Consider the following 13,354-nt stretch of genomic DNA (forward strand, 5'->3'; position numbering starts at 1 on the left):
CATCGTCAAGCGCAATGAAGCAGCTGCTATGCGGCGTACAAATCAGGTTATTAATTGTTACGTTATCCCTCTTGTTTTATTAATTATGATTCACAATCAAATATTCTCAATTGATTGTCAAATTCTATATGTTCCATTTCATATCCAATGCATTGCGATTTACAGTTATTGTAATTCGTAATTTCTCGTTGAATCACGAGTCTATCAAAAATTGGTTGAAATCATACACAACTTCACTAAATTTTGGATCTATATATTATGATCAAAATCTAATTTGATTCAACATCACATTAATGACTTACGAATTATGTGTTGAATGATTAGGAGAAGTTGAGGATTGCAGTTCTGGTGTCAAAAGCTGCATTCCAGTTCATACAAGGCAAGTTATTCATACTTCTACATTCAAATACCTCTTATTCCCCCATCATATAATCCTTTTTCTTTTACACGATACACACAGGAGCACAAACCGGCGACTACAAGGTACCTGACGACGTAAAAGCTGCTGGTTTTGACATCTGTGCTGATGAAGCCGGGGCTCTAGTCGAAGGTCACGACCAAAAAAAGCTTAAATTCCATGGAGGAGTAGAAGGTCTTGCAGAGAAACTCAAAACATCAACCACTAATGGCCTTTCAGTCGACACCGAAGGAATAGCACGTAGACAACAAGTCTTCGGAGTTAACAAGTTCGCTGAATCCCCACAACGAAGCTTCTGGGTGTTCGTATGGGAAGCTCTTCATGACATGACTCTCATGATTCTCGCTATGTGCGCTTTCGTTTCCCTAATCGTCGGCATAGCAACTGAAGGATGGCCCAAAGGGGCCCACGATGGGCTTGGAATTGTCGCAAGTATCTTACTTGTTGTTTTTGTCACTGCAACAAGCGATTATCGTCAATCTCTACAATTTCGTGATCTTGATAAAGAGAAAAAGAAGATTTCGATTCAAGTTACTCGAAGTGGGTATAGACAGAAACTCTCAATTTACGATTTACTCGCTGGTGATATCGTGCACCTTGCTATAGGTGATCAAGTCCCCGCAGATGGTGTTTTCCTTTCTGGGTTTTCCGTCTCCATTGATGAATCGAGTTTGACTGGAGAAAGTGAACCAGTGATGATTAGCGCCGAGAATCCATGGTTAATGTCTGGGACTAAAGTTCAAGATGGATCATGTAAAATGCTCGTTACAACAGTCGGAATGCGAACACAATGGGGGAAATTAATGGCGACTTTAAGCGAAGGTGGCGACGATGAAACACCGTTACAGGTCAAACTCAACGGCGTCGCAACTGTCATTGGAAAAATCGGTCTTTTCTTCGCCGTCGTCACTTTTGCAGTTTTAGTCCGGAAACTTTTAAATCGGAAACTCTCAGAAGGAACCCAATGGAACTGGATCGCCGACGATGCTTTGGAGTTGTTAGAATATTTCGCGATCGCCGTCACCATCGTCGTCGTCGCAGTCCCGGAAGGTCTCCCACTTGCTGTGACTTTATCTCTAGCGTTCGCGATGAAAAAGATGATGGATGACAAAGCACTCGTCCGCCACCTCGCCGCCTGCGAAACCATGGGCTCCGCTACCAGTATCTGCAGTGATAAAACCGGGACTTTAACAACTAATCACATGACAGTTGTCAAATCCTGCATTTGTTTAAACGCAAAAGACGTAAACAAAGAAGTAAAACACGGAATTCCCGATAAAGCATTGAAGATTTTACTCCAATCAATCTTCAACAACACCGGCGGCGAAGTCGTGAATAACAAACAAGGGAAACGAGAGATTCTCGGGACGCCAACAGAGGCAGCGATTTTGGAGTTTGGGTTGTCGTTAGGCGGAGATTTCACGGCGGAGCGACAGGTGGGGAGTGTGTTGCGAGTGGAACCCTTTAATTCTTCAAAGAAACGAATGGGGGTGGTTTTGAAGCTTCCAGAAGGAACTATTAGAGCACATTGTAAAGGTGCTTCTGAGATCATACTAGCGGCATGTGATAAAGTCGTTAATGCTAACGGCGAAGTGATTCCGTTAAATGAAGGTTCATTGAAATATTTGAAAGGGACGATTGATGAATTTGCTAGTGAAGCTTTAAGGACTTTGTGTTTGGCGTATATTGATTTGGATAAGAATGTGAATAGTGAGACTCCGATTCCATCTAATGGCTATACTTGTATTGGAATTGTGGGGATTAAAGATCCTGTCCGTCCAGGTGTGAAGGAATCAGTGGCGCTTTGTAGATCAGCTGGGATTACTGTGAGGATGGTTACAGGGGATAATATTAATACTGCAAAAGCTATTGCTAAAGAATGTGGGATACTTAGAGAAGGTGGCGTTGCGATTGAAGGCCCGGATTTTCGTGAGAAGAGTCTTGAGGAATTAAATGATATTGTGCCTAAGATTCAGGTAAATAAAGAGTATGTAAGATTAATCGGGTGATAACAAATTTGGTCTAACATATCATGTATTTGAATTTCTTCCTAAGGAGTTATGTGGTTGATAAAAATATAGTTTATAAATAAAAAAAATTTAAAGGGTGTGTGTTAGGAACCGTTTGATAAAGTTTCGACCAGGTCCAAAGTTAGGACTCAATCCATATTTTCCAATCAGTGTCTTTGATTTGCTTCAAAACCTCCTGACTCGATCCTAAATTCCACCATTTTGTTCGAAAAAAAACTTTGTACTGAGTTTTACTCTTCAGTTTTGGACTCGGTCCTCAATCCAAGTGTTTGGTATCCATTTTTGCTTCTTGCTTCTGACTCAACCCAAGCTTCTAACCCAGTCTATTATAACCCAATTAACAACTACCAAAAGATTCATTAGCTGTTCTAAAAGAAAACAATTGATATATTAATTTCTTTTTTAATAGGTGATGGCCAGGTCTTCGCCTCTTGATAAACATACACTGGTGAAACATTTACGGACGACATTTGGGGAGGTTGTGGCAGTTACAGGCGATGGAACTAATGATGCACCCGCACTTCATGAGGCTGATATTGGGCTTGCAATGGGAATTGCTGGAACTGAGGTAATTGTTAATAACAACATACTTTCCTTTCACTATCAATATAGCAATGTGCTTTTACCGATAAAAGGCGATGTATTTCATTTTTAGCCTATAACAACATACTTAATTACTTATATGTTGGATGATAACAAAATATCAAACTTAGGTAGCGAAAGAGAGTGCAGATGTTATAATTTTGGATGATAATTTCTCAACAATCGTGACCGTTGCAAAATGGGGCCGATCAGTGTACGTTAACATTCAAAAATTCGTACAGTTTCAACTAACCGTCAACATTGTTGCTCTATTGGTCAACTTCACTTCAGCTTGTATGACAGGTATCATCTACTCAAAAAAGGTTTAGGAACTAAATATGTAAGTTACTCAAACCATAAGAACTATTCGTGTAATTTACCTTTTTTTTTTTTTTTTTCTTATTATAAATTTAGGGAGCACACCACTGACAGCTGTCCAACTATTATGGGTGAACATGATAATGGACACCTTGGGAGCACTGGCGCTAGCGACGGAGCCACCAAACGATGAGCTAATGAAGCGAATTCCGGTCGGCCGATCAGGCAATTTCATCAGCAACGTGATGTGGAGAAACATCTTCGGGCAATCTACGTATCAATTCGTTATCATTTGGCTTCTTCAATCAAGAGGAAAAGAATTCTATGGACTTTATGGACCCAATTCCGATTTAATCCTCAATACCCTAATTTTCAACTCCTTCGTCTTCTGTCAGGTAATCAACAATCAAATTCAATTTAGGGAAAATTGTGATAAGTGCGATAATTAATTATCGTTAATTTTGCAGTTGTTTAATGAGGTGAATTCGAGGGAAATGGAGAAGGTGAATGTGTTGAATGGGATATTTAGAAATAACGTGTTCATGAGTGTTCTTGGAGCGACTGCTGTGTTCCAGGTGATAATAATTGAGTTTCTGGGGACGTTTGCTAATACGACGCCGTTGACAATGAAGCAATGGTATTATAGTGTTTTGACTGGGTTTTTGAGCATGCCGATTGCTGTGGTGTTGAAGATGATTCCTGTTTGAGTTGAGTGTGTGTTTGCATGAAGTGATGGTGAAAGGTGGTTTGGTTAGGACTAGAACTTTATTTAAATTTCTTAATTCATATGACTGTAGTTGCTTAATATTTATTTCACGTTTCAAATATGGATTTCTTAATTGTACTAAAATCAAAGTGTGGAAAACCTAGCAATTTAATTTCTTTCTTTAAACGGAATACTTAGTAGAGCATTGATAGTGTTTTTTTAACAAGATTAATTTAATTTCTTTGTTTAAAAAAGCATAATTCAGCAAGATTAAAGACTTTAGAGAATTGAAAAAAACCCACCAAAGAAATCTATTATATAGCGAAGGCCTTGGGAGATTATATGGTTTTTTTTTTTTTTTTTTTTTTTTTTTTTTTTTTTTTTTTTTTGGTTTAGAGGTTATTAAGGGCAAGCAATAAATATAAGTTCTTTCTTCTTCCTGGTTTGAGTAGATTATGTTTCCTTTGACTTGTTTTCATATAAAGGGAGGATTATTAATCCAGTATTTTGATTTTGATTTTATGAGAACCTACATTTTGAATCATATGAACATGGTTTAACTGATTTTCATGTGTAATAAAGAATTATCTATTTGCTTTGAATCGTATCTTTACAAAGCACATTTGTGGTTTCGTTTTTAATTTTGATGTTAAAGTTAAATTTGGTGCCTTCTTCTTGCAATTGAGTTTGGGGAATGTATAAATTCATAACTATGTGTATGTTCGTGTTAGTTTATTTAATTAATGAATGAACATAAAATAGATTTTTTTGTTCGTTTAGTTAAACGAACACAAACAATGGTCTAGTTTTCATGAACGTTCATTTATGTATGGCGTAGTTTTTTTTTTGTTCAATTTATGTTCATGAACATAAGGGTGTTATTCGGTTGGTTTAGTCGGTTATTGATTTATTTGGTTCGGTTTTCGATAAATCCAAATAACAAAAATCAGGATCTCAAGTGTATATTTATAAGAAACATGGATATAAGGGTGAAACTTAGCATTCTTTATATTATTTGGCTATTAGACAATTTTGGTAAATATTTAGGTCATGGGTAATAAAAAGTTTTAGTGAGTTTAAATGCTCATTATTGATACAGTGTAAGTTATTATGAAATTGTAAGAAAAAATATTTGAAAGAGTAATAATTGTAAGTGAGATTCAATACAAAATACAAAATATATAATATATATTGATTAGTCAACCATAGGTTTGATCTAACTTTCAAAATTAAACCTATAAAAATAAAGATATAAAAAAATAACATCAACATTCAACATGATCCAAAAACAAATATAATAGTCCTTTATTCTCTATTATTATTACTTTTATTTATCAAAACCAACTAACCAATAAAAAAATGTCCAAGTTAAGTTGAATACTAAACTGTTTTTTTTAAGAATATTCAATTTAATCAAAAATCAAACCAAAAATCAAATAAGTTTAACCCATTAAATCGAACACTATTCGATTATTTAGTTACTATTATTTTCTAACACCATACATGAACGTTCATTTATGTTTGTTGTTAATGATAGTTTCCATCCATTTAAGTTTGTTTTTCACGCTCTTTTATGTTCGTATGTTTTCATTTATGTTTGTGATTATTCTTATGTTCCAAAAGTCTTTTACATCAATATATATCTAAAAGCTTTTCAAATATGTTATTTTTTATTTTGATGTTTATATTCATTTTGGTTATGTATGGTAATTAATTTGAATGTTTATGTCAAATGTCTATTCACTTATAATCATTTATGCTCTTGCTACACTTATAAACACAAACAATAAACTTTGTTCCTTAATTTGTTCATGTATTCAATTAACTTAATTCATATTCGTTCGTTTAACTAAAATAATTTATGCTCTCGTCATACTTGTAACTAATTGCATAATGTAATCTTATACAATTCCTAACAAAAAACACAATAATTAAAAGAATTTCCCTCTTGATGAAATAATACTCTTACAAAATTCAAACTAAACCATAATGTTCTTAAACAAATATTCTTAATCCTTTACCTTTAGCCTTGTATGTAAACAAATAAAACTACCATAAAACATAAATGTATAACTATAATCTACATCTCATCGAAAGATCCACAAAATCCCAAGTTTAAAATCCCCTCATACCACCTACTTCTCTTGTAGATTCCATATCCTTGATCCAATACATGATTTGTTCAACCCAAAATCAAGAAGTTATATATGCTTATTTTTATACACGTAAAACACATTTCCCTTCTCATGTCGAGTATGAACTTTCTTCATCAGAACTACTAATCTCCCTCACATTATATCTGTTCACAGAGGGTAATCTTGCTGACCCCACCATGATTCTATCTTGCATTTGCCCCACTTCCTTGCAAACATGATCCAAAATCCCTAAAAAATCTCTTACAATCGTGAAGATTCTAAGTGGATACACCCCTTCTTTCGCAGTATCGCCATGGAAATATTGAGTAACATCTTTCACACATCCTAACGCCTTCTTTTCATCGATCTTGATCTTCCCGATTTCTAATTCAGCTTCTTTTAGAAAACCCCTCATCGAGATAAAGAAATTTCCTTGCGTTTCTGATGTTTCGTGATCTGTTGATCGGATTTTCTGAAGCCCTGTTTCGAGTTTTTTCACGTAGCCACTTAATACATCGGAATCCATTCCCGCCGCTTTCTTGATGTGCCCTAATTCTCGACTTAATCCACCCACGATTTGTAATCCTTGCTTCTTGAATGTCCCTTCGTTGAATGTGGGATATGTTTCAGGTTTGGAATTGGAATTGGAATTGGAATCGGAATTGCCAATTTCTGATCTGATGATTTCTTGAACGACGAAGTGAAGTAATGTCGTTTTTCCATCTGTTCCTTTTATATCCACTAGTTTTAAAAGGGTGTCGAGTTTAAAAGCTGTAGCTTCACCACGATTTGTTCCAATGTTCATGCGATTTCCTGCTCTTAAAACTGCTTCGAGGAGTTTAAGGAATAACCGACTGTTCTTCAGTTCTTCACTTGCTGCCTGGAAGAAATTCAATCATAATGAGTTACAATTGCGATAAAGATTCTAATTTGTTGTTTGAATGATGTTTAAACGATAGATTTATACATAGTTACATACCTCTAATGTATGAAAACAAGATCTCAAGTATTTAACTTCGTTGTCGAAGTTTGCTCTGTAAAGCATGGCTTCAACTCTTCTGAATGCAAATGGAACATCGAGGATTCCTTTCAAGAATCTTTCTGCTGATCCTAATTTCGATACATCACCTCTGTAATCTCGAAGTTTGATCTCTTCCTCTTTCGTGGGCGCCATTTTTACTAGTGTTTCCAAGAGCTCTGCACCTAAAGCTTCTGGGTTTCCTGAAAATCGTCGGAGATGAAGATGATGACGCCATAAAGATGACATTATGAAATCTAATTCTAGGCTTCATTCTTAAATGAATCGAAATTAAATTTACTTACCATCGAGAAGTGCATCGGATACTTCTTCCTGTGTTACATTCAATGCTCTTAAAAGTATGGCGATGTTCTGTGACTTTTTGGGGTCCAACACTCTGTTTTCATGCATCGCCGGAGGAACAACTGATTTCCGAGGGTTGTCTTCATTCTTGGTTGATCCGCCGGAGTTACATCCAAAAAGGGACTCCATTATATCTTCATTCAATCTACAAAACGATGGATGGATTATGATTTATGCATCAGAAATTTGATATATAACAGAATGTCAGAATCTAATTATACTTACTGAAAGGAGCTTGATTTTAGCTGATCCCATACGGTGGCTCGATCGGAGGTTGCTCGGACTTTATCCCAGTGTAAAGGCTTCAGCCTCGGTTTTAAATCATCGGCGTCACGGTTGTTTGATTCTGGGAAAGAATTTGTTTTCACAATTTTTGGAATTACTTTAGCACTGGGACTCATTGATTCCGTCTTTCTCAGTTGTTGATAAGAACTAGACGTTGAAATGGTCTTAATCGGAAAAGCTCCCGGTTTTTCCGGCGGTGGTGGCGGCGGCGGATGTGGGGGGACTGGGATTTTGGGTTTATGTGGTGATTGATTAGAATGCAAACGTGTCATATCAGGTCCCGGAGGTGGTGCCGCGAATTTCGTCCTTCTGGGCCCATTTGTTATTCCTAGCGGTTGCGCCGACGGAGAAGCGGCGGGATGATTTCTCTCCGATATTGTATCCGGTGAAGAAGAAATCGAAAGTCTCGATTTTGGGGAAGTTCGCTTAGAAAGAGGCACCGGACTTAAATTCCGGCGATCGTTCCGTTTGAAACTCCGAACAGAATACCCATCGTCGGTGCTTGCAGTTGATCCATGAGGAGTGTAAAAATCTTGACTTTCTTCTTCTTCTTCTTCTTCATCGTCTGAAGAAGACACCGCCGGCGGCGAATTGATGGATGTTAGTGGTGGCTGAGGCTTAGTAAGCGGCGGAAGTGGTTGCAATTCAGGACTGGGTCTATATCGATCGGATCTTTTAATCGAATTTAACTTATTATATGGTGACCCATTTCTTGTTCCATTCGTCGAATGATCACTTGTCATTGTTGTTATCGCCGGCTCCACAGTCCCAATATAAAGAAAACTCGACGGAGGCAAATTTCTTGATGTTTCTTCACCATTTCTCTGCAAACTATTTCCTCCGACGAGTTTGCTCGATTCAGTTTGCTGTTTCGATTTGTGTTTATAGATGAAGAAAGCTAACGCCGATAACATTCCGAGAGTCACAAGTCCGACAGAAATCGCAACTGCGATCTTCTTAGCAGGTTTGGCCGCCGGCTGTGGTGCAATCGGGTGCGTCGCCGTGGTGTTAGTGGATACTCCTGCCGCCGTCGCTGGCGGCGGCGGTGATTGCGTTTGATCTGGGGTTTTTCCATTTGGGTTTTCTTGGAAGAAAGGGTGGTCCGAAGTGGTGGGTGATGGTTGGGAAGGTGGCAATTCCGGCCCTGCTGGAGGTGTCGGTGTCGCCGGAAACAATGGCTGGTGGAGAATTCTTCTGTGGGTGGTTGTTGTGACTGATGTAAAGAGTGAAAGGATGAGCATGAAGCTCATCAAATAAGGTTTCATGGTGTTGCTTTAATGGCTTCTCTTGTGGTTTCTTTCATGGTCTTTCATGCCACCAAAACCTACGACTGTGTGTAGAGGGAGGTGGAGGAAGAAGAAGCTTCTGTAGTATGTAAGATCTAGATGCTTTGTGGTTTTGTTTTTGTTTTCTTTTGGTGATTATTTTTGGTAATTTATTGAATGAATAAAGAAATTGGTTCGATTGTCTTTTGCTTGTAGGAGAAGATGAAGATGAGATGACCGAAGGACTAATTGGAATAGTGAGAAGCGAATCTGTCATTCTTTATTTAGCGGATGATGGAAAATGTAGAATGATGACCACCATGCACTAACATGTTACCAAAAGGACCACAAATATGCATATAAAAAGAGATAATGAAACAAAAATCCTTAAAGTTTTGCTATTTGCTATTTTATAATATATTTTTTATATTTTTTATGTTTTTGGTTAGTTTTATTGTACATAAAGTTCCATAAATGATCCTTTTGTTTCATATAAAGTCAGAAATTGGTCTTTTTTTATTTTATGAACATGACATGTTTCGATTCTTTATATATTTGGTTTTGAACAACGTAAAATAACTCTTGCATGTTTTTATTATCTTCTATCTTTTATTTTTGTTTAACTGCAATTTATAATTTATAATGGTATTAAGTTATAAACGACCACACCATCTCACCTAAGATCGTTTCATCTCATCCCATCATTTTTATCTTTCTTCTTACATCTTCTTCCACCATCTCGATCACAGTCTATACTTTCTTCTCCACTAGATTCAGAAAATATAAAATCTTTTTGGGAATTTTGTTTATCTACATCACCTAATGGGTTTCTATTAAGAAAATATAAATATTACATCAAGAACCATAGTCTACATCATTAACCATGAACAAAACAAAAAAACGTTGATGGAACTAATGACTAGTAGATTTCTAAGCCTTCAAAACCGATTCAAACTCATAAATCGCCTATGGAACTTTGGAATATATAAATTCCTAAACCTTTAAAACCTATTTGAATTATGTTTTTAACCTGCAAAATGTAATGTTCCAAAAATACCAATAAAAAATTTCATTTTAAATATCAAGTCATACGATCAATTAATTCAAAACAAAATAAAATAAAAGTGTATTTTTTTTCAAACATCAGAGTATCTCTAAAGTAACCAATGCGGAAAAGGCCATCAGGTGATGCGGTGCAGTCAAGCTGGACCCTTACTTTTGAATCTGGAAGTACCTATAAAAAATGTTAAACCACAAGCCGTAAACAGAAAGCTTAGTAAGTTCTCCAAAATATCACATGTCATACATACATTGTCAAGGGCTACTCTTATGGTCTTGTATACAGATGTTGTGGGCTACCCCATGATCTTTCATCTATGTGTCAGGGGCTACTCTCATGGTCTTTCATTGCCATGGACCGCCCCCATGGTTTTCCCTTGTAATGCCTTGGTTACTTTAAGACAGGGCGGCTCAACCAATTTGGGGGCTCTAAGCGAACCAAAATTTTAAGGCCCTTTGGCCTTTACTATACTCCTCAATTGTATTAACATACAAGTTCATTCTTTATGTTTTCTTCATGGATAATTTTAATATGGTATAAAGGAGCTTTCCTGTTGTAATAACCTAAATCAACAAGAATTTGATGAAAATTTCTATGTGATTCTTATAACACCTAATATAACAAAAGTACATAACAAACCTGTTACGAAAACCTATCATTCACTGTCAAGAATTTATGTATTTAGGACTAGATAGCTCAATCATATAGCTATATTCTAATCGAAAAAGTAATTGAAAGTGATCTGAATCAAATCACCCCTACATTATGCTTTCTATAAGATGTGATTTTACTCATATACATTTCAATAAATGATAATACATGTAGAAGACTTCTAATAGAGAATCGACAATCGAGATAAAAGATACTAGAATAGATACCTATGAGGATTTGAATCGAGAATCAAGATAAAAGTCAGAAGAATAGAAGATGAATGATTATTTCATTGGAATCATTCATTCGGAAATCGGAAACGGGTAAGATACATGTGTCATAGAAATCAAAATCAGTAGAAGAATGCAACGTCGTTTTAGTTTCTTGAGTCTAGTGATCATTGATTTATTTTTCCGTTTGATTTATTTTGTAGTTACCAAATTGGGTGTTTTAATGGACTAAACTTTTGTAGTTTGGAGAATATAGGGCCCTTTAAAGTTGGGTCCCCTAAGCCCTAGCTTAGAAAACTTCCACAAAGAGTCGGCCTTGCCGTAAGATCTTACACGCAAGTGCCATGTGGTACCCCCATGGTCTTTTATACAAATGTCACGGGCTAACCTTGGGGTTTTCCATGTAAATATCACAAAGACAACTAGCATAATACCTAACACAATCCAGTGGTCGGAATTGGTGCCTACAACTCATAAGTATAGTGAGAAGACTCGCCTCAACTGTAGACAAACAAATCTTGCTCTCGAGATGCCTAATATCCTAATTAGAAATCAAAGTAATTAATTCACACCCGATATTCACTCTCCATTTCTGGGTAAAAGACCATTTTACCCTTCCAAGACTAGGGCCCACTCTATTTGGTCCAAAAACCCATTTGACCAAAAATCCATCTTCCAAGACTTCAGGTTTACTTTAGTCTGATTTTGATCTTTGAAAACCGCTAGAAATTATTGTTCACTTGAGATTCGATTATGGTTTCAGAAGCCATCAGAACTTACTGATCACTTGCGATCTGATTCCGATTTCGGAAGTCATCAAAACTTATTACATTAATATGGAATCGAGATAAAATCAAGTTACGCCCTGTGTAGCCAATATTACGCCCCTCGTAACTGCTTTGATTTTCCAACTTCCTATTAAGTCCTTAATCCAAAAAGATTAAACGCCCAACTCTCAAATGTGGTCCTAAATAACATCCTATGAGATAAAGTCTTCAACTTTATGCATTTGCATGGATTAATGGAGCGTGATACCAAATCCTTAGTCCAAAAAACACTTCAATGCCTAACTACACAAGCATGGAAATATAGGTGTGACCAAGCACCCATTTTTATCACTCTACAAGCTCAGAAATGATGGAAACTGCTAGTCATAAGGTCTAGAGTAGCTCGCACTCACTTGGACCGAGGTCAAGGGATAAAAACCTTATAAAACCCGTAACTAGCTAGATCTAACAAATGTATCATCAAGATGAAAACTTTGTACCTTCTAGAAATTGGTGATGAAGTAAAAAGTGTGGATCTACAAAGCTTGGAGCTTATACTTGTTTCTTCAATGGACGCCTTATTTAATAGTAAACCGAAAATCACACTAAGGGTTCCAAAACTCACAATTGGTGGCAAGGGTTTCTCGGGAGGCTTGGAAGTTGATGAAAAATGTGGAACCTTTGAGACAATAGCAATGACTCAAGTTATTGTAAATGCTAGTCCAAAACTCTTAAACCCTTAAGCTTTAAGTTCATAACCAATATGAACTTAAAGAGGGCTTGAAGATGCAAGTGTTCTTCAAGTTTTCTAACCAAAACTAGAGAGAAAGGGAGAGGGAAGAGAGGATTCAGATTTGCATCAAGGAATGAATGAGCAAATAATCTAAGTGAAAGCTCTCTTATTTATATGCATAAAGTGAAGTTATTGACCATTAGTCCTTAACACTTTAAATAATCTTGTTCCCATTTTCATAAGCATGTCTCTCATGCCTTTAAAGCATGATTAGACAAGTCATACACTTTTTCTTTTTATGCATATCTCGAAAATTTCATTAAGAAGAAGAAAGAAAGTCAAACTTTTATAAACTCTTTTATAAAATATAAACTTTGTCTTTTAGGAAAAAGACAAAAGGATTCAACTAGTCCAAAAGTTTGCACATGACTTATAAATCATACCATATGATATATATTAAGTTACTTGCGAATGGAATTTATTATTTCCATGAAATAAATAATTTCCAATTTATTTATAAGAGTTTTATTGAATGTTTATTAAAATCAGTTCCTAATAAATAATCAATTGTATCAAGTTGTTGTTAGTGTGACCCATTAGTATCATATGTTATTTAGTAATATCACTTTAATATGACGCTTGAGCATACTAGGTCTTTCAATCTCCCACTTGCGCAATACATATATTAGATTGATATAGACAGTGGTGAACGTCTAGCAACATTTCACTACCCCTAAGACCATACGACTATTTGTGCCATTCTATCAACGCCGAATTCCCAAAAAGCTCAAAG

General features: G+C 36.2%; 2 protein-coding genes across 2 annotated transcripts; one reads left to right on the forward strand and one right to left on the reverse strand.

Moving 5' to 3' along the window:
- The first annotated feature begins 441 nt into the window (after positions 1-441).
- LOC145037005 (calcium-transporting ATPase 2, plasma membrane-type-like) lies at positions 442-4,240 on the forward strand. The gene is made up of 5 exons (XM_078985550.1): positions 442-2,394; positions 2,858-3,016; positions 3,162-3,333; positions 3,445-3,743; positions 3,816-4,240. Exons 1-5 carry the CDS (start codon positions 745-747, stop codon positions 4,053-4,055), a joined length of 2,520 nt encoding a protein of 839 aa, XP_078841676.1. The 5' UTR covers positions 442-744; the 3' UTR covers positions 4,056-4,240.
- Positions 4,241-5,985: 1,745 nt separating this feature from the next.
- LOC145037006 (formin-like protein 6) lies at positions 5,986-9,430 on the reverse strand. The gene is made up of 4 exons (XM_078985551.1): positions 7,796-9,430; positions 7,513-7,715; positions 7,169-7,410; positions 5,986-7,069 (listed from the first exon to the last, which is right to left on the reverse strand). The coding sequence occupies exons 1-4, from the start codon at positions 9,118-9,120 to the stop codon at positions 6,299-6,301; spliced, it is 2,541 nt and encodes an 846-aa protein (XP_078841677.1). The 5' UTR covers positions 9,121-9,430; the 3' UTR covers positions 5,986-6,298.
- Positions 9,431-13,354: the final 3,924 nt, after the last annotated feature.

Source organism: Lactuca saligna, chromosome 3 (assembly GCF_052625555.1).
Source record: "Lactuca saligna cultivar CGN05327 chromosome 3, ASM5262555v1, whole genome shotgun sequence".
Classification (NCBI taxonomy): Eukaryota; Viridiplantae; Streptophyta; class Magnoliopsida; order Asterales; family Asteraceae; genus Lactuca; species Lactuca saligna.

Coding starts and splice junctions, on each gene's coding strand:
- LOC145037006 (XM_078985551.1), bottom strand. CDS start 9,120: ATGAAACCTTATTTGATGAGCTTCATGCTCATCCTTTCACTCTTTACA. Junction 7,716..7,795: donor CTAAAATCAAGCTCCTTTCA/GTAAGTATAATT, acceptor ATCGTTTTGTAG/ATTGAATGAAGATATAATGG. Junction 7,411..7,512: donor ATCCGATGCACTTCTCGATG/GTAAGTAAATTT, acceptor GACGATTTTCAG/GAAACCCAGAAGCTTTAGGT.
- LOC145037005 (XM_078985550.1), top strand. CDS start 745: ATGACTCTCATGATTCTCGCTATGTGCGCTTTCGTTTCCCTAATCGTC. Junction 2,395..2,857: donor ATATTGTGCCTAAGATTCAG/GTAAATAAAGAG, acceptor CTTTTTTAATAG/GTGATGGCCAGGTCTTCGCC. Junction 3,017..3,161: donor TGGGAATTGCTGGAACTGAG/GTAATTGTTAAT, acceptor TATCAAACTTAG/GTAGCGAAAGAGAGTGCAGA.